General features: G+C 38.2%; 1 protein-coding gene across 5 annotated transcripts; it reads left to right on the top strand.

Annotated features, from left to right (window-relative positions):
* The first annotated feature begins 14 nt into the window (after positions 1 to 14).
* Positions 15 to 23,950, top strand: MTBP (MDM2 binding protein). 5 transcript variants are annotated; one of them, XM_040695946.2, is made up of 22 exons: positions 15 to 183; positions 1,518 to 1,598; positions 2,299 to 2,372; positions 2,465 to 2,610; positions 3,067 to 3,125; positions 3,933 to 4,077; positions 4,287 to 4,401; positions 5,071 to 5,205; positions 5,712 to 5,806; positions 6,790 to 6,862; positions 8,066 to 8,183; positions 8,821 to 8,994; positions 10,086 to 10,199; positions 11,069 to 11,233; positions 11,739 to 11,832; positions 12,708 to 12,863; positions 14,441 to 14,536; positions 17,665 to 17,952; positions 18,799 to 19,045; positions 20,341 to 20,454; positions 22,186 to 22,251; positions 23,491 to 23,950. In XM_040695946.2, the coding sequence occupies exons 1-22, from the start codon at positions 60 to 62 to the stop codon at positions 23,524 to 23,526; spliced, it is 2,715 nt and encodes a 904-aa protein (XP_040551880.1). In that variant the 5' UTR covers positions 15 to 59; the 3' UTR covers positions 23,527 to 23,950. The 5 variants fall into 5 exon arrangements, with proteins under 5 accessions (XP_040551880.1, XP_025003914.2, XP_040551877.1 ...); XM_025148146.3 differs by having other exon boundaries at positions 15 to 135; XM_040695943.2 differs by lacking the exon at positions 14,441 to 14,536.
* The last annotated feature ends 2,116 nt before the right edge of the window (positions 23,951 to 26,066 follow it).

Genomic DNA, 26,066 nt, shown 5'->3' on the forward strand with positions numbered 1-26,066 from the left:
CGCAGCTCTGTGAGGGGCGGAGCGAGGGCGGCAGCGCGGGCCGTTCGTCCTCGGCGGCCATGGAGCGCTACGTGCTGCTCCTCGGCTGGGGCGCTGCGGCGGGCGGCGCCGAGCACGGAGCCGGCACTGAAGCAGGTATTGCTGCGGGGGGTGAGGCCGGAGAAGGTATCTGTGGTCATTCAGGTATTTATGCGTGTGGATGAGATACCCTGAGTTTCCCCGTGGCCAGGCTGAGCAGTGTCAGCTCTCAGCCTCACAGCAGGGCTGCTCTTGGTTATCCTCCATGGGACTCTTTGGCTTTCTTTACTGCGAGGGCGTGCTGCTGGCTTATGTTCGGTGTCTTTATTAATGATCTTGATGAAGGGATTGAGTGCACCCTCAGTAAATTTGTAGACAACATCAAGTTGGGATAGAGTGTTGATCTGTCTGAGGGGAGAAAGGTGCTACAGAGGGACCTGGATAGGCTGGATCAGTGGGCCAAGGTAACTTGTATGAGTTTCAATAGGGCCAAGTGTCGGGTCCTGCATTTTGATCACAACAACCCCAGGCAACCCTACAGGCCTGAGGAGGAGTGGCTGGAAAGCTGACTGATGGAAAGGGACCTTGGTGTACTGATGGGCAGTCAGCTGAATATGAGCCAGCAGTGTGCCCAGGTGGCCAAGAAGGCCAATGGCATCCTGACTTGTATCAGGAATGGTGTGGTGAGCATGACTAGGGAAGTCATCCTGCCCCTGTACTCAGCATTGGTGAGATCTCACCTCAAGTATTGTGTTCAGTTTTGTGCCCCTCAGTACAGAAAGGACACTGAGGTGCTGGAGCAGATCCAAAGAAGGACAGCAAGGCTTGTGGAGGGCTTGGAGAATATGCCCTACGAGGAGAGACTGAAGGAACTGAGGCTGTTCAGTCTGGGGAAGAGGAGGCTGAGGGGAGACCTTATTGCTCTCTTCCAATATCTGAAAGGTGCTTACAGTGAGAGCAGGGTTGGTCTCTTCTCACTGGTGATAGGACGAGGGGAGATGGCCTCAAGTTGCGCCAGGGTAAGTTTAGGTTGGCTATCAGGAAACAATTCTTTACAGAAAGGGTTGTTAAGCACTAAAATAGGCTCCCCAGGGAGGTGGTTGAGTCGTCATCCTGGGATGTGTTTAAGAGCTGTTTGGATGTGGTGCTCAGAGATATGATTTAGCGGAGGGTTGTTAGAGTAGTGGTTGCTGTAGTAATGGAGTAATGGTTAGGTTGTGGTTGGACTCGATGATCTTTGAGGTCTTTTCCAACCTGAGCAATTCTATGATTCTCTCTCTGTGCAGGAACTTCATCATGTTCTCCCATTTCTTCTTCCTGTAAAACATTCACCCCTTTAGCTAGAACTTCACAAAGTTTGTCTTTTAAAACTGTTGCAGACCTGTGTTTGACAATTTTTAATTTAGTTAATATTAAACTGAACTTTAAGCTGCATTTGCAGTGAAATCTTAACTTCTGAAATTCATCAGATTTAAGAGTAACTTTTTTTTTTTTTCCAGCTGTGACTGTTGCAAATATTTATAAGCTCCTGAAGGAAAAATGTAATTCGTCTATAAAAGCAGATACAATGACATTTCCAGGTAAGTAATGTACAGTAACATAAAGTAAATGATATCAAGGAATCTGCCTAAGAAAAAATTAATGAACTAGGTGAAACAAGCCAAAACCTTAAGAAAATTGAGTTTTTGCAGTATGCTGAAAACTGTAGGCAGGACTGCTTTTGCTGCTGCCATTTCTACAGAGAACTGATTTGACTTCAGCAGCTCCATTGAAAGAGAAGTGTTTTGAAAGTTTTGACAGATTTAAATCCACCTTAAAAGCAACAAGGAATAGAAAAGGTCTTCTTCCTCATACCAGTGGGCAGCTTGATATTGTCCTGCCTACACTTCTCATTACACTTGTGATGCCTTCCAATTTTTTTCAGTGGAAGCAATGTTTGTTGAATTAATTCACTGTGTGAACAGCAGTTACTACATTTATGGAAGTTATGATTTGGTTCAGGTATGAAACAGCTTCTGCAAATGGATGGCAGTACTGCCCAGAATGAAGAAGAGGTCAAAAACTTTACTAGTTTTTATTAATTGAAGGGACATTAATACTTAGACACTTAGTTTTGCTTTAATATGTTTAGACCTTAAATATGATGCCAAAAGAAAGTAGGGCTTAAGCCTCTGTGACACACTGAATGACTTCTGTAGGGTCTTTCAGTAGAAATACCTCATTGTAATAGGGAGAAGAGATTGGAGTGGTTTGTTTTAAATAACTGTTTTCTCTTTTCAGCATGTTCAGTGGCTGGTGTTCCAGGCATAAAGAAATGGTACTTTGCAAGTCATGTTATATGTGGTTATTATCAAGTAGGTGATTTTTTTATAACATTAAGTTCCCCAACTCTCTATCTGTCTCTAGTGTAAGTTGAAACTGTGATGCTCAGAGTTCTCGTTATTAGTTCTGCAGTTCTGACTGGGAGGAAATAAATTCTGACATGCAGAAAAATGAAGACTCTCTCCAAACAACTATTGAGAAGTGCCTGGGAAACATACAGAACTTTGAGGAAGATGACAATAACAGCAGGGAGTCACTGTCTATGGCTGAGTATGCGTATTATTATCTTTACTGAAGTATAGTAACCTTACATTTAACAGTAATAACCCAAAGGACTCAAGAAAATTCAACAAGCTACTACCAAGGCTGTAGTTAACTATGAACAATCCCCTCCTACAACCAGAAGTACTTCTACTTTAGCATTGCCTTAATTGCTTTTTTTTACCTATGGATGTTTTTTTGTAGAATAACAGAGCAGGATCCTAACAGCTGGCAGTTACATGAGAAAGCAGACTGAAATACTATTTCCAGTTTCACTACAGAGTGTTTTGAGTTTACTTCTGCCTAAGTAAAAGGGGAGATAAGTATAGCTCATTGCCTAGACATTATACTTGCGTAGAATTTTTAAGGCATGAATGCTACCCAATGTAAATATCTTACTTCTTCTAATTTCTTGTTTTTAGTTGTTTATATTTAGTTTCCAACCATGTTGCTCTCCACTTTCAGTGTTTATGATGAAGCTGCAGAAAGTCTGCATCAGTTGGCTGACAGACTGCCTGCCCCAGGTAAGCTCTCTTAAAAGAGCAATCTTTGAGTTTGTTAGTTGAATTAACTTGCATGCAAGTCTTGCAAATGGTTTAAGGAAAAAGGCTATGATTGGTCTTGCAGATTAGCTTAGGGAATAGTTTGCTGTTTCTTATAAAGAAACAGCAGTAGAGATTAAGGTAGTTATTTATATAGCTGTTTTTTCCATATGAAAGAGCACTGAAATAGAAATAGTAGGCAATACAGAACTCAACTTGCAACTATGGGAAGTTCTTTTGTTAAAGAAAAATTGAAGGTGTTGACGTATCGGACTTACAGCTGATGGTATAACAGCTGGCTGGTTGTGCATGTGACAAGAAGCTGTGAGGAGCATAGATGAGAGCTGTTGGGTTCAAATTTTACTGAGTGGAGATGCATACAACCTTCTGTGTTAGGATAATGTAGTGTAGCAGTAGCTGAGTTGGAATAGGAAAGAATGAGAAATAAGTAGATGTTGAAAGAAGGTCAACATAGTGCAGTTGTACTGGAGACAGGGATAGAGGACTCTGGTCTGTACAGCATTCAGGGAGACAGGAGAAATAGGAAACAGGTGACTGAGTGGATGGTAAAATATTTAACTTGAGTCTGTGTTAGTCAAAGGGGAGCAGGGAGAGATGAGCTAAAATGTGTGAGAAGTATTTCAAGTCTTGCTGAAATATTTAAGGTTGATCATTAAGGCGATATCAGCTCGGTTGGTGATAATCAGTACTTTTCTATCTTCAACTGACTGAATGATTTACTGAATAATGGTACTTGGAGTTATGTATGAGTTATATATGTTTCTACAGGAAGAGCAATGGTGGATATAATACTACAGGCTGTCGAAGGAGATGCACCCAAATTAAAAGACTGCTTACCTGTGATTGGTGCCCTGAAACACCTGAGAGAGTGGCACTCTGCACAAATCACCATTGCAACAAGTGACTCTAAAGGGTATGCTGTTCATTTTAGGTCTCCTTCAGCTTCTGACAGCCACCCTACAGCTTCCCATTGCAAGTGTTTTTTGTTGTCTGACAAAGTTCTTTGCTGCAATGTTCATGAGTCACTTAATTTACAGAGCCTGAGCTGGGATTCAATCACATTTCATGTTAACATGGAATAGTAAATTCAGAAAGATTAATTCTTCCTTATTTTTACAACAGCTGGCAAAAGATTGCAGACTACCTATCGGCAGACTTTGTCTCCTCAGATAATGTCCTGGATGTTATCAATTTGAAAGAACTCTGGAGGGGAAAGGTTCAGATATGGGAAAGAAAGGTAAAATAGCTTCAGTTATTGTTGGTTTTTTTTTAAGCATTTATGCACATTGTTTAAAGCATGTGTAGTACACTGCATTTTATGCTTGAAGCCAAATTTGGTTTTAAAAACATAATTCAAAGAGCTAATGTTTTTTGATATTTGGTGCAGCATCTTGGTGGTGCTGGGAACTACTTACTTGTTCAGCTTGATAAAAAGCTGAACAAGATGAAGGCATTTGGATGTGAATTTGAGAAACTGAGTCACTCTCTTCTGGAATACTTTCCTGGGAACTTCTTGTTCAAAATGAGATTGATTTGTGGCAGATACGAATTATTACCATGTAACTATGTAAGTCATTGTTGCATAGAATCCCAAGGTTGGAAATGACCTGCAGGATCATCTAGTCCAACTGCCTTCCCATTCCCATTGGTACCACAAGCTACTAAACCATACCTCGTAGCTCCTCATCCAGACAAAGAACACATATAATGTTTCTGCAGAGACTGAAAGATTTGTGATGCAAGATATCCATTTACGTTTTCAGTATTAAGGTTTTGGGTTTAGTAGTTGGTTACCTAAATCCAATGTTATTACTTCAACTCATGGGTATGATGGAGAGAAATCTAGTCGTAACTGCTTAAAATAAAATTCAGCCAGATTCATGTATTATTACTGTCTCTTTTTTAGTTTGCATCAGAAGTTAGCTTTCCAGAATTTTGTATGAAGAGCACTTCAGCAAAACCTCTCAGCACTTCACATGTAAATTCTTGCTTTGCTGTTAAAGAAGAGCAGCGGTGTGTGAATTCTGATGCTTTGCCAGAGGTAGGTTGTATTCTTGACGTTTCTTTGAGCCAGCAGAATTCATCCCATTGACCTGCTTGAGAAAATTGGTAACTGGGGAAAATTTAGTCAGAACTGAAAACTATACATGAAAGTAAGGATTGAGGAATACTACTCATTTCATGTCTGCACAGAAAACAGGTCATTAAGATTTTGTGTTTGCTCTTAAGTGTGTGATACCAGAATTACTTTTAAGTGGATGTTGAAACTTAGTTCAATCTCAGTATTTCCTTCATTTAATCCAGAATGTAAAAATGAACTTTTTGAGGCACATGGTTGGCATTCTAGGAAGTGAGTCTTATTAAACAGTACTAAATACCTTCCTTGTTTCTATATAATTCTATTTAATGTGATATTGTGAACTATTTTTCTCTTTTTATTCTCAGGTGTATCTGTAAGGCAAATGCCTCCAGCAAAACACTTGGAAAAACTTTACTGAGATCATGTTATATATGGTGTTATAAATTCTCTGTTTGATCTCTTTTCAGGTTTTTCATTATTATGGTCCTGCATTAGAGTTTTTACGGATGGTTGTCCTCTCTGAACTCCCCCCCTTTTTTATATCAGATCTGGAATTTGAGCTGTATCCTTCAAGGTTCTAAGCTGCTAATGATAATGGTTTATAGCAGAAAGAAAACAATTGGGAGTTAAGTGTGCATACAGTATCTGAAGTATAGCAAGGACTCATTTCACACCAGCATGCTGAAATAATCACATAGTGTATCTTCACAAGTGGATTTTTTCATATGTTGAAATTTAAAATGCAGTAACAATAACTAGTCAATTTTTACATTATTGCACATATATTTTGGCTACTTGTGGATATATATGTTAGGAGGAATAGAGAGATACTTATTGATTCCCAGGCTGGTTGGGGCTCTGAGCAACCTGGTCTGGAGGGAGATGTCCCTGCCTGTAGCAAGGGGATAGGAGCCAGATGATCTTAAAGGACCCTTCCAACCCAAAGCATTCTATGATTCTGTGCGTAAATGTAATAAATATGTGCAGGCTTATTGGTGTGCAGTATTTGTTGCTGTGTAAGTGCAGAGTTTAAAAACAACAAACAACAACAAGCCTTACTTATTAATGTATGTAGTGTCCTTCTAAGTTTAGAACATTTTTTCCATAAACTGTGTTTTATTGTTTAGATGCAGAACCTGTGACAAGGTATGGCAGAGGAATTTTGAGTTGCACGTGCTGCAGAGATTTCAAGGTGTATTCGTGTTGATTTGAATCTATAATACCAAGACTAGTTCTAAACTACATAAGGTGGCTTAGGATGTGTGGCTGCCAAGATATAGGCTATGTAGCTTAGGCCTGCCAAGGTTTTGAATATATGATTATCTGTTGATGGCTACCTATGTTTAATGTGTCCTTTGCATGTTTCATCATCTAACATTTCTAACTGTACTGCTTTGATAAGTTCTAACATATTTTGCAGTACTGGGGTATCATATATTAGACTGCTGCAAGTCCTTACTTGAAATATGACAAGAATGTGATTTATAAAATCCAAATGAATACAGTTCTTTGTGACGATGAGGTTTCTTAAACTGTTCTGCTCAGGAGCCTGGCAAGAAAGGGCAGAAAGGAGATGTCTGCACTGCTTTTAGATCAGATTTCTTCTCTCTCTGGGAAGGTAAGGCTTCCTGTTATGTAAGTTCAGCAGGAAAGTGAAGACACATTTTCTTCTATCTTTTATGAACAATATATAATAGCTAATTTCTGAGTAGGCTCCTTCAAAATTTAATTCTAGGCGAGATCTCTCTTTCAAAAGTGCATTCTTGTACAGGATCTGGCAATCTGTAAGTCCACTGAATGTTTTTCTCTTTACCTTCTCTGAATTTCATTCTTCTAAAATATTTTGTTGCCTTTAGTCGTATCACAACAGATATTTCCAGATTATCACAATTCCATTACTTTTTAGCCAAAGACAGTTCTATATACAGCTTATGAAATGCATATAGCTTTTCTGAAATGTAAGATATCCCATTTTGCAAGTGTGTATTCTGCATTTCTGTTTTGATTTTGATTGAAAAGAGTTCTTGAAACATTTACAAGCCTGTTTTTTTTTTCCCTGGATATTATAGAATGTTTATTTGCAGCCACAGTAATTGTTTAAAGATGTTTTTTTATGGATGCTTAAAGAAGTGTGGGTTTGATTAAGCAAGTTTTATAATGTTTACAGAATAAAGCTATGTCAGTCAAAACAACTTGCAATGTGAAAATGCTGAGAGAGATATAATAACTAAGTAATATTCTTTATTTACTGTACAGTTGTTGTTCTGTTAGCCAGCAGTATATTTAATCTTCATTTGCTTTACCTAGGTTGTCAGTAACTTTTTTTCTAACCCATCACTCTATTCTCCATTATGCTCTGTAAAAAAGAAGTTATTTTTCTAACACTGTACCAGAAATATCTTATTAAATAGTTTTATCTGATTGTGAAGGGTAATTTGAAGGGAGAAAAAACACACATCGTTTTCAAGTTAATGCGGGGCAGTTGTTTCCAACTATTTCTTAGAGTCCTTTTCATTCTAGATCTTTCTTTGCAGAATTGTTTATAGCAAGATTATTGGAAGACTTGGGAGTACCTATCTTATGTATGAAATAAGAAATTCAGTAGTTAGTTATCTCAGCTGGAGAAAACACTAGCACAGTTTTTACTGCTTGTGTCAAATGGTGTTCTGAGTCAGTCAGTGTGAAGGAAGAAAGCATTGAGTAAATGTTCTTGTCTTTTAATTGAAGCACCTTTGAAATGATGCCAAACTGGTAGCTCAAAAATAAAATTTAAAGTAGGTTTCAGTAATATTTCTTCTGTTATATTTGCTTTATTATTTAGGTGGGAGCTTTAGTTTCATTAACATGCAATGTAAGCAGTATAGCAATCCCATCCCCTGCCCAACTGAGTACAAAGAAATGGAAGGAATATATGGCTAGAAAACCTAAGGTCATTACTGGTGAGTAAAACAAAGATGCCACAGGTATATTTTGATATGGTTATGTGTATTTAACATTTGTGCTTTCTTGGAAAGAGATCATACAGTATTCTACAGATGTATGTTCTTCCAATGAACACTTACCATTTGGCAACAAGCATAGGCAGAAGTGCCTGATCGTTCCATAATTCCCTAATCACTGCACAGGCACTTTCAGGTACCCTTCTCTAACCATTACATACCTGACTCACTGTTTGCTCAACACTACATTGTTTCATGGTAGAAATATATCTTTGGAAATAGACTTTCCTTTTAATAAGCTCTGTTAAAGAACGAACTTTGATGGTCAGAGTTGCCAGATATACTTTGTAGCCTGCATTACAAAGCTGCCCCAGGCTAAGTTCCATGCAGGTAATATGCTAGCTTTAAGCCAGCAGCATACTCTAACTCATCTTTGCTTCTGTAGCTCATTCATTTTGCATGCTCTTCAACGTGTTTGTTTATTTTTGAAGGATAAATATCATCTGTAGTTACTGTGTCTCTTAAAAAGATGTTAGTGAGATTTCTCACCAAAAAAAAAAAAGAATTTTGATTATATGTTATTTTAAACAATATGAACACCCTGAGGGAGCCATCTTATGTCTTGATATTTTTTAAGTTCCAGAAATTGATCTGAAAGGAGAATCTTGTAGGTACTATTTCTTGCTACAAGGCAATGGTTCAGGAGGATGTAAAGCAACCTTAATTCATTCTGCAACACAAATCAATGGTATGGCCACTCTTGCTGCTGTAAATAGAATGCTGAAGACAAATGCAGGAGAAACAGAGTCAAGTAAGCTTTATTTATTTATTAATTTATGTCTTAAGTCAGGCAACAATGCTACTAACACATTATCTGCTTACTTTATTCATTCCGGTCTGTCTTAAAGGGAGGAAACATTATACACTTTGATGAATGTCTGTTCTTTCAGATTTGTTTTTTCAAAGTGATTAAGAAGATCTAGTGTATTCACACAACATACTATTACAGTATTTTGTAAATCAACTTCTTGGAGTTGTAGTCAGTCATTTCTCATAACTTTCAGTAGTTGTAGCAATGCAAATGGGGAGGTCAAGGTAAAGTGCATGCAAATCAAATATACAAAAACTTCAAGAAATATCATTGTTGGTCTCAAGGCTGATGTCTAAAATCTATTTGGTTATTATTGACAACCCTATTTCTCTCATTTAAAATAAAAACCAGAAGGCAGGGAGGCAAGTTGACTGAACACACCCATGAAACTAAATTGTCACAACTCCATATTAACACGTAATGGTTAGGATATGAGCTAGGAGGTGATCAGCTGCTTCGCTAGATAAAAACATGTACCAGTTGTCTTAGAATAGTTGTCCTGTTACTGCTACAAGATATCTACATGAATTCATCTGTCTGCTCTCAATAACCAACAAAGAAAAGAGCACAGTGACCTGCATCCTTTTATTTCCTTCTTATCCAAATAAATCAGTGTGGGATATGACTGACTGCTTACCATTTGTCCTAATTAAAATCCCATTAGTAGGTGTCAGAAGACTGAAAGTCCTTGACCATGTGTTGGGAGAAAACTTTTCTTCCCTAGTATATCAAACTAATGATCTTTTTACATTCCTTAAATGGCAGTCATACTAACTGCATTATCATTACGTTGGTTTTGTATAGAAAGGCAGAACTAATGGCCAATCACCTATTCCAGGTTATCCCCATAGTGTCCTAAATGAATTTCCCACGTTTTCCTCACTCAGATAGTCTAGTTGTTTCCCTTGAGCTTGAAATTTGTACATCCAATGTGTTTGTGCTATCCCTTGCTATCCCTTTTTAAGAGGTAACGACCCAGTATTTCCCAAGAAGATAGATTCTTATTAATGGGTTTCTGTTTATCTGTGTAGACTTTCCTATTGATGACTTTATTGAGTCTCTGCCACGGTTTTGTGGAAAGCAAATTGTACAGAGAGAAAAGAAACTATCACATCTCCAGGCATCTGCCTTGAAGGAGTATCTCAGTAAGTAATGGAGAAAGCACTGAAGTTCTCAAACAAGTATTTAAGTTGTTTTTCTTTCAAACTGAAGGTGACAGCTCACCTTACAAAACTGTGGGGAGCTGGCCAGTTTGTGAAGAAAAAAATGAGGTTATAAAGAAACTTTCGTTGATGTATCTATGATTATATGTCAGATGATGACTTTTAAATAGTGGGGAAAAGAGAATGTTGAACTTCAATTTGGTGGGTCTTTGATACAGAAATACTTGGAAAGTTTGAGCATATTTACCACAGCAAAATTCTGAAACTAGCATTTTCTGTGCTTTGTTTTGTTGTTCTTCCTGCTTCTTTTTCCCTAACAGAACTTACTGTGTGTTTTGTTGTCACTGCTGTTGTTTTATTCTTTCTTGCAAAAGTCTTAAGAAGCAGAGAGGAAGAATGTGATGGGCATTTGTTTTTCTTGTGAATGCTGTATCATAAACCTGAGTGGAAGGTTGTCCTCTATGGATTTTCATGACTTAGCAAAGAAGTAGAACATTTGGCTGGCCTGATTTTTACTATCTAAATCTATTACTCAAAGAGATTAAATTTAAACAGAAGAAATACTTCAGAGAGACTGGCTAGATTGTTGCAAATGGCATAATTTCTGTTAGTATTAACATAATACCAGCATAGGGAACACAAGATTTGTACTCTTGCAATGGCAGTACAAATGACAATGATAGACCTGAGTGTCCAATAGGAGGACTGGAGCTTTTCCTCTATAAGACTGGCAAGTCCAGATCTCTGAGGCGTTCAGACTGGATATACTCAGAAATACGTGTTTACCAAAATTAAAATATTTCTTAATTCTCTTTTTTCTTTTCTTTTTCTTTTCTTTTTTTTTTAAACAGAGAGAAAGAAATTGACTGAGCAGCCGCCAGTTATTTCTACTGGTGAACTCAAAAGCTTATTAGAACTTACAAGAGAATGCTTTTTGGACCTATGGAGAACTAATCTTCCTGAATCTGTTCTGCAGAAGGCTGCCAATAAAACTAGTTCACATACGGTGGCTTCTGGTAAGTATCTTTATTTAGAAAGATCTCTATTGATGTGTTTCCACAGCCTCACTGGGCGACCTGTTCCAGGATCTCACCACCTTTGCAGTAAAGAATTTCTTCCTACTATCTAGTTTCAAACTACCCTCTTCCAGTTTAAAACCATTTCCCTTCATTCTGTCACTACGTGCCCTTATAAAAAGTCCCTCCTCAGCTTTCCTGTAGGTCCCCTTCAGGTACTGGAAGACCACTGTAAGGTCTTTGGTTGCTCTGTGTCCAGTTTTGTTGAGTTAGGTCCCATAAAGTTCACGTGTAGTCCTGTAAAGTTCATGTGTGTACATGTAGGGTCGTAGTTGACAACAGGGCTGCTGGACAGAAAAGAACAATCTTGAGAGCCACAAGTCAAATATTTCTGTGGCTGCTTGTATAAATTACCTTGCATTTGGAGACAAATTACATCCTTCTTATGAGCAAGCTGTCATTGTTTTGCTTTCTTGGTGTTTTTTTGGTGTTATTTTTCTTGCAGAATCTGATTTAATGGAGCCAAATCCATTGGAATGGCCAGAAAGACACGTTCTTCAGAATTTGGAGAACTTTGAAAAAATCAAACAAAAAATGAGGTAGTGGTTAAATATTGAAAACTTTCTCTGTAGTGGACATTGAACATCAGTCTAGAGGAACTGTGTACATTCATGGCTGTTTTGTGAACTGTTTTCAAATACATAGATATTTTTTTAAAGAAAGCTTTGTTTTAGGCCAGAACTAAGTTTCTATTACACTGTCAATTTCCAAGGTAGTTTTGGGGGTTATTTCTTAGTATTTAGAGTAGTATTCTTTTTTTTAATTATTATTTATTATTAACAAAACACAACTAAAAGACAGCGCAAAATAACATAGTTCTGATATTAAATTACCAGTATGATGCTTATAGACTTCAACAATACTAAAAAAACATTCAAAGTATTTTTTTTTTCCCTAACATACCCATACTTCAAGTTTAGCATTAGATCTCTGCTTTCTCTTAATTTATTATTGTTGTTATTAAGCTTTGGCTTTTGTTTCTCAAATAAGTATATATAGTTCTTCCTTCTAACTAGCTTATCTTACACTTACCTTGAATTAGCGTAAAACACGTTGCTTAGCAGTAGAAAAGAGAAAGTTTTGCTAAACTTGATTGAGGACATCAAAAACAAAGTGGAAAGTTGCATGCAGTAGTGTCTTTATGATTCCTGTGGTGCATATTGGATGTCTCTTTTTTTAATGGGAATTAAATTTTGATCTTTGAGGTCTAGAAATGGAAAAAAAGAGATGAATAATATACTTCTTGTGTTGTACTCCATAACTAAGTTATAAAATCTGTGTTTAATAGCTCCAGGCTAGCAGTGGTTTTGTTGTTTTTTTGTTTGTTGGTTTGTTTTTACTAGAGCAAAATAACTTCACAAAAAATATTTTCTTAGATGAGGGTTTTTTACTGTTATTTTATTTTTTCCCCTAGAGCTTCTATGCTTGCACATTCATCTGAGCAATTGCTTGGACATAAAGATAGCCAGCGGGAGTCACTGACATCACTCGATGCTAAGGAGTTACTGAAATACTTCACACCAGAAGGGCTGCCAGTTGGTGATCTTCAGCCACTGCATATTCCCAAACGGTATGATATCAGCATATTAAAATCACTGCAGCCCGTGCTCAGAATTGATGTGAGGAATGTGTGTAATGATGAAGTGATAAAATGTGAGTAAAAATCAGGTGATAGAATTGAAGTTTGAGTTTGTAACTTGTGTATCCTTGCATCACATGCCTACCAGTGCAATCACCAGTTATGGTCGGCCTTGCTATTTATTTCTTTGAGTCTGAAGTCGCCAAGATGACGATAATGTTTGTAGTATGCATTTAAGTAATGGAATAAGTGCCTGATGTGCTTAAGTGTGCCACCAGACTTTGCCGTGGCTGTCCTACAAACTACTGCCACTATACATTCCTATTTCCCAAACTAATATTTCTAGCATAGCAGGAGTTACTCTGGCAGAACTTCAGTTTTATGGGTGTGATTTCTTTCAATTCAGTCAGGGGGAGATTATGTAGGAAGAATACTCATTAAAATGTAAAAAGGACAGTAGCTGAATCTATTTATTTGTGTCTCTTGACATGCTGACCCAGCATTCCTATCAATATTCTTAACTGGTAAAGTACTTTGGCTACTTTGCAAGAATTCTTTGTGTGACTGCTGTTAACCGTTAGTGCAGTAACCACTCCCATGTCAGCAGCAAGATTAATATAAGGAGTTAATGGAGTACTTTTCGGAGTTTAACCACCTGTTAGACTAAGGCTAGCCTATCCAACAGAGTCAGAAGGTGTCTGTAGAATCAGAGCCTCTAGTATTTATGTAGTACATCAAAAATTGCTAGGTAAGCAAGAATATCTTTGCAGTTACTGCTATTATATTTGTTGACCTTTTTAATGTTGAATAATACATATAATGGAATCATTGGATACTGCCCTGGATACATTTTTGAACTTCATTATGTGTAATAAATTAAGAGGACATGTGAGAGGGAAGGTTACAATGTACTCCAGGGAACATGCTTTAGCAGGAGGATTGGACTGATATCTCCGGAGGTCCCTTCCAACCCCTAAGCACTGTGAATTTAGAAAACATCTGTAAAATACTTACTGGAGTTTTGAAACTTAAGCATGTTCTGAGCAGATAACTCAAGCAAGGTGGAAGATACAGAGTGGAGACTGAATCTCCTACAGAGTTCTTAGCTAACAAGTGCCGATGATTTAGGATTTTGGCTGTATTATAAAGTATTTTCATACCATGCGCAGGAAAGAAGTTAATAGTTCTTTTCACTACAAAGATTTGTTCTACATCCCTACTACTCAGGTGCCCTGTTGTGAAATGTGATAATTGCCTGGATTTATTGCAAAATTATTTGGGGCAGTGACCTCTAAACTGGTAAAACATATAAGAGGTTGTGTAATAACAATACCTTAGTAGACAGTAGTTAGTTGAGCTTAAATTCTTAGTTCAATGAAGATTTAATTTCCCACTGATGCTCTGTCTCACAGGCTTAATGAGCTACAGGATATGCTGTTTTAGTCTTCCTCTGTTGAGGCATTTATTTTGACTTCTGGAAGTATAATTTATCCTGGCTGCTTCTAAAATTGATAGTATACTGCTTTTTAAAATAGATAATATGTATCCACATACTTTTTTCCTTCCAGTGAAAGTGCATTCTTTTTGACACCCGAGCTTACTCCTCGGAAGCTAAGAGGTCTGCCTTTTGAAAAAGCAGCTGGATGCTATTATCATGGAATCGAGTAAGTGTTCTCACTTCTTTCCTCTGTTTTTCAGCTTCCAGGCATGATGTAAGTAGAAACATTTCAAGCAGTATGAACGTACTTATGGAAAACTTTGTATACTTTCCAGGTGAACTTTGCACATGCCACCTCTTGCTTTCTTATCTTTATTTTATTCCTTTCTTTAATTCAACACGCCTACCTTCATGGTAATTTAGGAAAGTGGAGGTTGGTTCTTTTCTCCTAAGTTCTACTGCTGTTTATTATTAGTATTTCTGAAAACTTGAGTTCAGAATTGGAACTGGCAAGGGCAAGAGTGCTCATTAATGCTTATCAAGTCACCCAAATAGCACAGTGAAGACTTCGTAAGTTGTTTCTACTTCCATGTCCAGTTGTAGGCACTTTCTGACTAAGATTCATAAGGTGTATGAGACTTACTGTGAAGCCACCTGTATGTGCAGGCAACCTGAACACAGCACCAGTGTGCAAGTGTCACTTGTAAGAATCTGCAGAAGGATTAATATGGTCAGGACTGCACCGAGTCCCAGACAGCCACTATTTGTTATTGACCAAAGGTTTAAGTGGATGTGCTTCATATGATGTAGCTGTTTAAAATTTTTTCAGAAAACTGTGCATATCCTCATTGATGAGAAAAGGAAAATGACACACATGAACACCAAAGTAGGTGGTTCAGTATAACTCCTCTGTGTGGACAAACTTTGTCTTAACACAGTGTACTGTATATATGCAGAAATGCAGTGGGTACCAAGTGGATACCAAGGTTGGTATTTTTGATTCTTATTTTTGATTTAGAAGGAGGCAGATTTCTGCCTCCTTCTAAAACTCCATTTTAAAATTATTACCATATGACTAATTATACTACTGTTATTTTTTTTCCTATCAACTTCACGCACTATTTAGTTAAGTCCACACTGAAAATATAGTATATTTTTCTGAGTGGTAACTCATGACCCTGTTAGCTTTCTTAAATTAACAAAAGGCACAAAGAGGCAATTAGGCAGACAGGAAAAATTAATCCTCCCAGCTATAGGAGGAAAGCATTTGGCCATTGGCTTTGGAACACTTGCTGACCTGCTTGACCTGAGCAGGGAACGTGTGAGGATTCAAATTAGGCACAGCTTGTACTACCTCGTGTCATAGGAAAAATGATGGGTAGAGACCACAGAGGGAGGAGGGAGGGTAGAATGTGCTGGGAATAAGAAAGGGAGGCAGTAGAGTGAGGTGGTGGAAACTAGCACAAAAGGGAAGAATATAGATCTGTACAAGCAGAATAGATCCTTCTAGGAGTACCAGAGGGAGCATATTGTCATAGAATCATACAATGGCCTGGGTTGAAAAGGACCACAACGATCATGTAGCTTCAACCCCTCTGCTATGTGCAGGGTCACCAACCACCAGACCAGGCTGCCCAGAGCCACATCCAGCCTGGCCTTCAATGCCTCCAGGGATGGGGCATCCACAACCTCCTTGGGCAACCTGTCCAGTCATCACCACCCTCTGTGTGAAAAACTTCCTCCTAATATCTAACCTAAACCTCCCCTGTCTCAGTTTAAGACCATTCCCCCTTGTCCTATCACCTTATAAACAGCCATTATGGTCTTTTGGAGCAGTTACATTTTGTAATGTGCAGTTGTGATTTGTTTCCATCTGCATAGCTGCTGTATTTTTATTGGGAAGTAGAGTTTTGTCAACAACACCAGGAGAAGCAGTTATTATTAAATCAAATTTCTAGTGTAGTGAACCTGTGCCAGCTCTTGGATCCCGTGTTGCAAAGAGAAAGTAATTGCAGGTAAAGAGGAGCGAGTAAAATGGTAATTTAACTTCTAAAGATAAAAACATTTTTAGCTCTGTAGGGGATTTGATTACTCAGGGGATTTGGAATATAAATAAGGGAAATTAAATACCTTGAAATTTGTGAGTTAAGAGAACTTATTCTTATCAGATAATGAATTTATTTCTAGTGGAAAGTCTTAATCAGCTGTAGAAATGGATTCAATGCTCTGTTATTAGAAAAGTGAATTTCTCCCTGAATATGAAAGCACTCTGAAAAAAGAGGAGGAATCAGATCTAGCAATTGAATGTAACCCTGTGTGAGGAGATAAAAGTAGGGAATAGTCTACAGTTCCTGAGAATAAGAAACATTACTACATGCTTTGGAGAGTGGGCTGAGGCAACTCACATTGCTCTGAATGCGGGTTAAACCTCTTGTTCCTCCTAATCATGATGAAACTGAAGGGCTAAGGCAGCTTGTGCTCATTCAGTGATGGTTTTTGAACGTTAGCATTTCAAAAATACGAATCTCTCATGTACTGGTGCTTATCTTGCTAAATGTTATGTTTCCAAATAGTGCAATTAGCAAAGAGTCTGTACTATGCAGCCCCTATAACACTCACCATGTGCTGTCTTTCTTGTTCTTATACTCACTTCGTGCAGTTTTACAGCAGCATGGTTTCTGGCAGAACCTGACTAAAATTATGTCAGTATCATTGCATTTTGGGATTCCTGGGGAATCGTGTTAGACTGTATCATTTTATATGTATTATCCCATCATTATCTGGTTCTCAAAGTTTCAGTGGATGCTTGCAAGGTCTGAGGTCTGGAAGATACTGTATCTGTTACGGTGTAATGGATGCTTCATATATTTGGTTTTAGAGCTTTCCTCTTTACTGCTTTACTGGAGCGTCACTATACATTAATAGAGGTAGCAGCTGTTAAGTACAGACTGATAATCCAAATGTAACACAGTGCTGACTATAAGGAGAAAAAAAATCCATTGTCAGCATCATAATTCATTACTTACTTGGATTACTTCAAGGAAAAACATCCTGTTAATGTCCACAGAAATCTTATTTGCAAGAGCATAAGGTAAAGACATACAAATAATTAGTACATAATGCAGCTTATATATTGGAGTTAGTCTTAAATATAGTATAGACTTACACATAATATAAATAAAGCCATCAGGTTTGAGGGGCCATTTTAAGGTTATTTTTCAGAGCACTACATCAATCCAAACAAAAAAAGTGCTGGAGATTATCTTATAGGCAGAAGTAAGTTGCTCTTTTCTTTCTTTCTAACTGTAAAAAGAAGGGACCGTCTCACAGATTTCTCTCAAATTTAAACCGTAGATACTGTCTAGATAACAGGAAAGCTTTAGAGAGAGACTTGGGATATGCTGAACTTCAAGCTCGTCTTATTCGCTATGAAACTCAGACCACTTGCACCAAGGAGTGCTGCCCTCTGCCGGTCGTCTTGAGCCCTCTGCCGGCTGTTCTGAGCCCGCTGCCGTCTCCTGCAGTCTTGTCAGAGCCTGGAAGCGTCCCCGATGGAGAGTCTTTACAAAGTGAATTCAGAACAGAGGTACTGAGGCTAAAACGCAGATCGAAAGACTTGGATTGCTTTTGTCCCAGGAAAAGGTAACGAACTGAATGAAATACATCTTGATGTGAAATATTTCAGTGGTCTCTTGTGAAATGCATCTCTTCTTTCATCCTGAAATGTTTCTTAGTGAAGCAACCAAGACAGCTGTTTGTTGTTGAATCATCTTTTATAACTTTGGCTTTTCCTAAAGTGTGGCCTCCTACTGATAGCATTAAATTAATCTAGACCATGCAGCAGAGGTACCTTTTGTTTAAGAGACCTGTGGTTGTATCTTGCAAAGTCTGCAGTGCCTCTGTAAAGACAGCAGATAGTCCTAAACAAAGCTGTCAGTGCTGTTGCAGTACAAATAAACAACTATAGGTTTAAAAAGCCAAGCACTGTACACTGTAATTGAATTCCTTGTCCAAAGGACTTCTGGTACAAGATGACCCACCAAAATCCAAACTCATTAAGTTGTCAGCTTTATTAAATTCTTTTCTGAAAATGTTATTTAAAGACTTCTGTTTGTACCTTGCCTTTGTTCTGAAGATGTAAGTAACTGCCATGTAGCGCTACTGAATTTACTTTGTTGTAATGGTCACTTTCCCTTCACTCCAGTTAATACCCCTTGCAGTCTGGTCACAGGTGTGCTACAGTGAGCCTTTTTAACAAGGAGATGGTTTTGGGCCTATCTGTAGATTTTGCAGCTTACTGAGTAGTTAGAAATGATGTGCTGAAGAATTTCTCTTGAAGAATTTCTCTTGTTATCTTTTGTGATGCTCTTTGTAAGAATGTGTAGTGATCCTAGCAAGTATACAGCAGCCTCTATAGCAGAAACAAAGCCACCAGAATACTCATTACAAAATAAAAAGTTTTTTTCTCTTTTTTTTTTTTCTATCCAGGCTAATGAAATCAGAGAGTACAGACTCTCTCCTCTCCCAGGCAAGTGGGGGAAATGGGAGTCATAATGCAGTGGTTGTAACCAGGAAGCGCTCTGAAAGATCAGTTTCTTTAACTTCAATGGTGTTGAAACAGTCTGGTCAGCCCCACAAAGCAGCCACGAGGTCTGGCTCAGCAAGCTGTGTAAGTGCAACAGAATCTGAGACTTCAAAGCCAGTTAAGGAATCAAGATCTCAGAAACATACAAGGGTAAGGGTTTATTTTCTTTGCTTTGGGAAAGGCCAGGTAGGATGTGGCTCTGGGCAGCCTGGTCTGCTGGTGACCCTGCACATAGCAGGGGGGTTGAAACTCAATGATCATTGTGGTGCTTTTCAACCCAGGCCATTCTATGATTTTAATGTGAACTGTGAATTCCTCTTTATTTGTTACTACTAAATTTGGTTCTATTTACTTCTGTAATGGAATCCTGAAAGCTCTGAGGAGATCATTTTGAAAGTGAGGAGTAAAAAATTTGTGTTAAGCCTTGCCCAAGGAATTAAGGTTATTAACAGAAATAGCAAATAGGAGTAAAAAAAGGTGGCAATAGATATCAATGTTTAGGAGTGAAGAAATGTAGAAAATAAATATAAAATCCAAAGCCAACAAAGAAATATCTGTACTGCGAAGATGAGAGCCATTGTGAAAGAATGGACTATTCAGGGAACAGAGAGTAGTTGTCCATTAACAGAGTTAACATTTAAATACATTGATGTAATAATGTTTTATTAATAGCTGTATATACTGGGAATGCCACTTCTAAAATGCAGTCCAGAGAACTTTCTGACTTGGCTATGATTATTTAAGTGAATCCATTGGTACCAGAGAGGACTGCTTGAATGTAGTTGTTACAGTGTCAAAGGCAAGTCAGGATGACTTGAGTAAGTGCTAATTGTGACTCATTCAGACCTAAAGTCAATATATATATTTTTTTGCCTTCGAAGTCCCATGTGAATATTCCCTGATTCTCTACATTACTTTAACATGTAAGCATTCCTTTAATTTTTAAGATGAAGGAAATGAAAATAAATTGTTAAATAACTCTGTCCAACTTGGGTCACTGGGTTGATGGCATTTGCCCAGTGCATTAATGGCAGAGGCAAGAGCACAAAAGATCAGAGTGGTTTTTTGTTTGTTTCTTTGAGTTTCATTGAGTCATAGAATCATTAAGGTTGGAAAAGACCACTAAGGTCATCTAGTCCAACCATCAACCCATCACCACCATACCACTAACCATGTCTTTCAGTGCCACATCTACTCGTTTCTTGAACACCTCCAGGGATGGTGACTTTCCCACCTGCCTGGGCAGCCCGTGCCAGTGCATTACCACCCCTTCTGTGAAGAAATTTTTCCTAATGTTTTTCAACCTTCCCACTGTACTACAACTCTTGTGTCTCCATCTTTGTTGGGAAGAATGAAAGAGAACAAGTGTGACTTATTTTTCCTTGGACAGTTTTTCATGCCAGTAATTGGGACAAACTTCTGAGTGTGTTTCTATTGTTTCCAAGATGCTGAAGGAAGTGGTAGCCAAGACTCTACAAAAACATGGAATTGCTGAGGATCACAAGTGCTTTGCGTCATGCAGCCAACGTCTATTTGAGATATCAAAGTTTTACTTAAAGGTAACTGGGAAACATTTTCTTACAGTTCTTTGTGCTTAGTTGAATGAGTCTGTTCCTGAATACACCTTGGGATGGATGTATTCAAGTTTGATTGTGCTGATATTCTTAGTGCTGTGTCATCTATATGTGTAAAATATGGATAAACCTTTGGTGTTTGAATATATTTTGGTGGTGGTTGATCTGTTTGTTTTCAGACCTTACAGAGCAGCAGTCTTTCAGTATGAGAGTTAGATAACATGTTAAAGCAATGGTCTCTTAGGCAGGGTTGTGCTTATATTATACACTTTTCCTTACCACTGTGGCTCTTCCAGCCATAACTATCTTATTATTTTAATGAGCAAAGAAATGCTCATGAATTCAGTTTCTCCTAATTCATCTTACTTCAACAAGTCTAGCATATGGGATCATGTGTGGGCCACTGTAAGCTGTGGCTGTTCTCAACTTGTAAAGGAAGCTCCTGTTCTAAACTTGTAAATAAAGTTTCTGTTCACAGAATCTGAGGTGATACTTGGGGTAAGTAGAATTGCTCTCAGCTTTATGGAAGCATAGCAAATCTGGGAGACACTAGGTGAGAAGCCACAGGGGAAAAAAACACAAAGTTATGGGATAGAGGAGTAACTACTAAGGCAACTTTTTTACAGCAGTTTTGTTTTAAGACCATGGTGTTTCACTTTCTTGTTTGGCAAGTCCTTGGGCAATGAATGTCAGATGAATGGAAATCATATTATGTTCATGTTGCTATGTGGACCTGTATAGTGTAGGCTAACTTATGCATGTTTATCATTTAAAGACTAGATATTAATCGTTTAAAGATGTAGATGTAGTCACGTTAGCATCCTATGTTGTCCTGCAGTTTGTTTTACATTTCGTACTGGGATTATCTTAGCAATATCTCAAGATAATTTTGTCTCCAAATTTATGATCAATTTAGTGCTGTCCTAAGTACTCTAGTGCCTTGGTCTGATATAGTGAGCCATAGAAGTCTACTTTATGTTTTTGCCCTTATGCGTATTTCCCAAACTGTGATTGCAGCTATTAGTGAAAACCAACCTTTGCTCATATAAAACTGTAGAATATGGATCACATTTCTTCTGTCAGAATGAAGATTGCATGCTGGTCAGGATACAAAGAACACCGATTACAAATAAAGAAATATTTCAGTAAACGTCATGCTGAGTAATCTGTGTCCTTCACCAGACAGCTCAGCTTCTCCCTCGTTCTAAGGTTACTGGGTAAATAGGTAGCTTATGCCATTCACTGAAAATCCAGTTCCCTTATATGTTCATGGAAATTCTTGTCAACACACTGCAAATATGTTCAACTATGTAACACATACTGACTTGGTGAGCACCATGTAATGTGTGAGTGAATTCAGATGGGTTCATGGTTCCATTTGCGAGTGAAAAGGAAAAGAAGGCTGCAGTGATCCTGTTCTTTAGACACAACAGACAGTTGTGGCAGGATTTTGTTCTTCTGAGCTGTCTTGCAGCCCCAGATCTGTATGACTTTGTTCTGCATGCTTCAGAAGCATGATATTGTAGATACCATTTTCCTTGCGAGTCAAGAAGTGAATAAATGTTCTCACTTAGACAAAGTTATGTGCTTGCTTTAAGAATAGCTTAGTGCCACAGGTTAGGTTTCTTGATATAACAAGGACTTTGAATGTTATCGTTTATTAATAACGAGAATATGAGCATCCTAATATCTTTGGCTTTGTGCTTTAATATTTAGGATCTTAAAACTTCTAGAGGACTTCTTGATGAAATGAAGAAAACAGCGAGTAACAATGCTAAGCAGGTAAGAGTGTTTGCTTATTTGTGTGTTCGTTTCTATTAACTAGGCTAGGCTAGAGCACGGGACGGTTTGGTCCACAGCTTTAGGAGATGAGGAGAAGCATTCATTCCTTTGGCTGTGGATCTTGTTTTGCGTTCCGATCCCACAAAAGCTCAAAGTCATCATTCCCATGGCAAAATTTCCAGTTGCATACATTCATGATTTTTGTAGCTCTAAACAGAATATTGCCTACCTGATATGTCCAAGAGAAAAATGTGGAAAAGTTTATTTTCCTTCAGTTATAACTGAGAAAAGTACGTATGAAAATGGTCTTCATTTGGGAGAAGTGTGGATCATTGGGGAATTCTTTCCATATCTTAAAGGAAATAACATTTCTTTTTGAAGTTAAGGAAGCCATACAGGGATGTATCACAGGAAGTAAATTTCTTCTTAAAAGCGAAGAAAATTAATGATTTTAAGCTTAGGAATAACTGTAAATGAAAGTGAGGTCAGATGAGTTTTTTTGTGTGCAGGAAGCACTTCTAAGAGCAGCAGCACAGAGCAAAGTAACTTTTAGATTTCAGAAAGCACACTGAATCTACTCCATAATGAAAAAAATAAAGGGGAGGGGAGAAGGTAAAGCTTTGCATTTTTACAATACTATTTTCAAAACCATAGGTCAAATCCATACATTTAACTGAGTTAGTTTAGTAAATAAACTTCCCTCAAACTCTTGAGTACAACTGCTAGATCCTCACAGGGCTTTATTCTGCCAGTATTGTGTTCTGTGCTGTGTTCTCTTGTGAAACGTTTTCTGCAGATCACAAGGTTTCAAAGACAAAGTGGGTTTGGTGTTTGTTGTTGAACAGGTGTATTGTGTTAGCACACTGTTTCTCACTCTGGTCTTTGTCTGGGGAGACCAGAGGCTTGGTTTGTGCATGGACATTCCAACCCTTTGGCCAGCAGCATCTTGTCTGCTGACCACCTCACCCTGTATTACAGAATATATGGAAAGAATGTACAGTGTGGGGTTAAGTAGCTCATCCACAAGATCTCAAAACACCTTTTTCTAAAGACAGTGAGTTCTGTAGAATTAAATACAACTTTTGGACAACCCTTCTCAGTTTATTAACAGCTCTTCCTCCTTTGGGAGGATTACCTTCTAAATCCCGTTTAGAAGAATTGATAATGTCTGTCAGATATCGTTGAAAGCAGCTTCAGAACAGGAGTTATGGGAATAATTTTCCCATTTCTTTTCACCAGGTGATTGAATGGGTTCTGGAGAAAACTGGCAAGTAGAAACTGCAGAAACACAGCACTTCTGACTGCAGGAAAAACATGATACTGAGTAACACATGCAACCATGTACTCAAGCACCAGAAGAACTTGGTCAGCATAATGACACAGTCATAGTTCTTAAACACAGTAGCATCTTTTGAAACATTTCATACTGAAAGATTTAATTTCTTAAATCAAATGAGAAAGGTTTTATTTTATATGTGTATTTATTATGTTTTATTCGTAAGAGGAATACAGCTTGGCTTGTTTTTTATAAAGCTCTGTATGTTTTTCAATGAGTGTATTTTTACTGTGCATTAAAACAAAAAATGCTGGATCTAATTTTAATAATGGAATCACTTTGTTTTACCTTTTGCACAAAGACCTCTGTTCTATTTATTACTACTTGCTGTTGTATATACTGAATAAAACTGTTTACAGTGTGGACCTTTGACGTTTTATATTGTAGCTGACAACAGTTCTTATTCTGCAACTGAAAACAATTAGAATTTGAATCACAATTATCTCTCAGTTTTGTAATATAAGGGGAAAAAAAAACACATCTTTTGGAATTTGATGAAAGATCCCATGAAACGTGAATTAAGAGAAGGACTACAGCCTGAATTTCTGGTAAAATTTCATGTGTAGTCTTGCTAACAATTCTTAGAAACAGTTCAGAACAGATTTTTTTCCCTACATTCCTCCCTTACCTCTCTATAATGAACACAGTGAGCCCTGGCTTTATGTGCTACCTCACTTCATGAACAAGTAGAACTCAGCAGTTAATTGTTCAAATTAATTCTGTAGACTCAAGGCCAGCCTGAAACAATCAACAGGAAGGCAGTTAGGGAACTACGAGCAGTTTGATGGATCATTTGTTTGCATGGTTCCAATACTAAACTAATACAGCGCTGCCCATGTCTCATTTTCACTTCATTATTATGTTGTTGGTTTGTTTTGTTTATAGCTAGCTCATAATGATGGCCTAATAACTCACTGTGTCCCATTTGAGCTGTGATAACTGTCCTTGTGCGTGCTGTTAGCCTACAAAAAGTACACAGACTCATTTGTCCTGGCCTACAATAACAGCACTAAAATAAACGATTTTGCATGTATCATACTTTTTAATCCCCACATTTAAGAGTTCCTGTGTCTTGGCTGCTATGCAGTAACTTTTGTGATATGGAATGTGATGTCACTATGCCTCTGTATATTGAAGAATTTTTGCTTGTGGAAGAGGAACTCAGAATCTGGTCTGACCTATGCACGCTTTGCTGCATAAGCTTTGGGTGTTTGCTGTCATGTTTCTGCACATCAGAATGTAAGTCATCGACATACAGGAGGGTCTATCCACAAGCATGCTACGTGCTGACATGAGAGCAGAGTAAAGCAGCTCTGATATGGTGATGGTGAATGATTACTTACTTAACAAACTGCAGTTCTTTCTTGGGCGTTGTTTTCTAATGCCTGTCATTACTTATACAAGCACAGAACTTCTGACGAAGTAAACAAACTGAATGGCTGCTTGATATGGAATGGCACTGATGTGTTCACATGAGGTGGAGACTTTTTCCTTCACAGTTTGATTTGAAACTTCAGTTGAGGGTGTCGCTTATATCAAGCAAGATGACAGTTTCCTGAAATTCTACTAGTGTAACCTCCTGTTAAAAATTACCCATTATTTTCTACTTTCTGTTACTTTCTGGTAAAATAGCCCCACTAGATGGCTAGTTAGAAACTTCTGTTTGCCTCTTATAGAAACAAACATAAAAAAAAAAAAAACAACACCCAAAAACAAATTTACAAATCAATAATAGTGTAATAATCAGCAGTGCTGTGAGGTAAACCAAAGCAGTACTAATTAGCTTTGAAGTATGGCTAAGAGAACACTGAGAAGTCTCTTCGCAGATGGAAATCAGATCACAGAATGGTTTGGGTTGGAAGGGACCATTAAGATAATCTAGTTCCAACTCCCTGCTATAGGCTGGGACACCTCCCTCTAGACCAGGTTGCTCAAAGCCCCATCCAGCCTGGCCTTCCACTTCTGTAGGGAGGTGGCATCCACAACCTCACTGGGCAACCTGTTCCAGTGTCTCACCACCCTCACAGTAAAGAATGTCTTCCTAATATCTAGTCTAAATCTACCCTCATGCAGTTTAAAGCCATTTCCCCTCATTCTGTTGCTACATGCCCTTATTAAAAGTCCCTCCCCAGCTTTCCTGTAGACCCCCTTCAGGTACTGGAAGGTCACTATGTGGTCCCTCTGGAGCTTTCTCCAGGCTGAAGATCCCCAGCTCTCTCAGCCTGTCCTCAGAGGGGAGGTGCTCCGGCCCTCTGATCATCTTTGTGGCCCTTCTCTGGACCTGCTCCAACAGCTCCATGTCCTGGTACTGCAGTTAAATCTGAGCAACCTCCACTTGCAGTCAGCTGCACCTTGGGATGTGAAGAGCGGGCTGCAGTGAGCTCCGTGGCCTGTGGGAAGAAGGGCTATTTACCTCTCAAAAAAGAAAACACTCATTTTGTTCCTTGGTGAAGACAAAGTCTAATGATGCTCATGGCAG

Source organism: Gallus gallus, chromosome 2 (genome assembly GCF_016699485.2).
Source record: "Gallus gallus isolate bGalGal1 chromosome 2, bGalGal1.mat.broiler.GRCg7b, whole genome shotgun sequence".
Classification (NCBI taxonomy): Eukaryota; Metazoa; Chordata; class Aves; order Galliformes; family Phasianidae; genus Gallus; species Gallus gallus.

What these genes read in the sequence shown, in the direction of transcription:
- MTBP (XM_040695946.2), top strand. Translation starts at nt 60, where the DNA reads ATGGAGCGCTACGTGCTGCTCCTCGGCTGGGGCGCTGCGGCGGGCGGC. An exon ending in GCAACAAGTGACTCTAAAGG is followed by an intron (nt 4,078 to 4,286) that starts GTATGCTGTTCA and finishes TTTTTACAACAG; the next exon opens with CTGGCAAAAGATTGCAGACT. An exon ending in TGCAGGAGAAACAGAGTCAA is followed by an intron (nt 8,995 to 10,085) that starts GTAAGCTTTATT and finishes TTATCTGTGTAG; the next exon opens with ACTTTCCTATTGATGACTTT.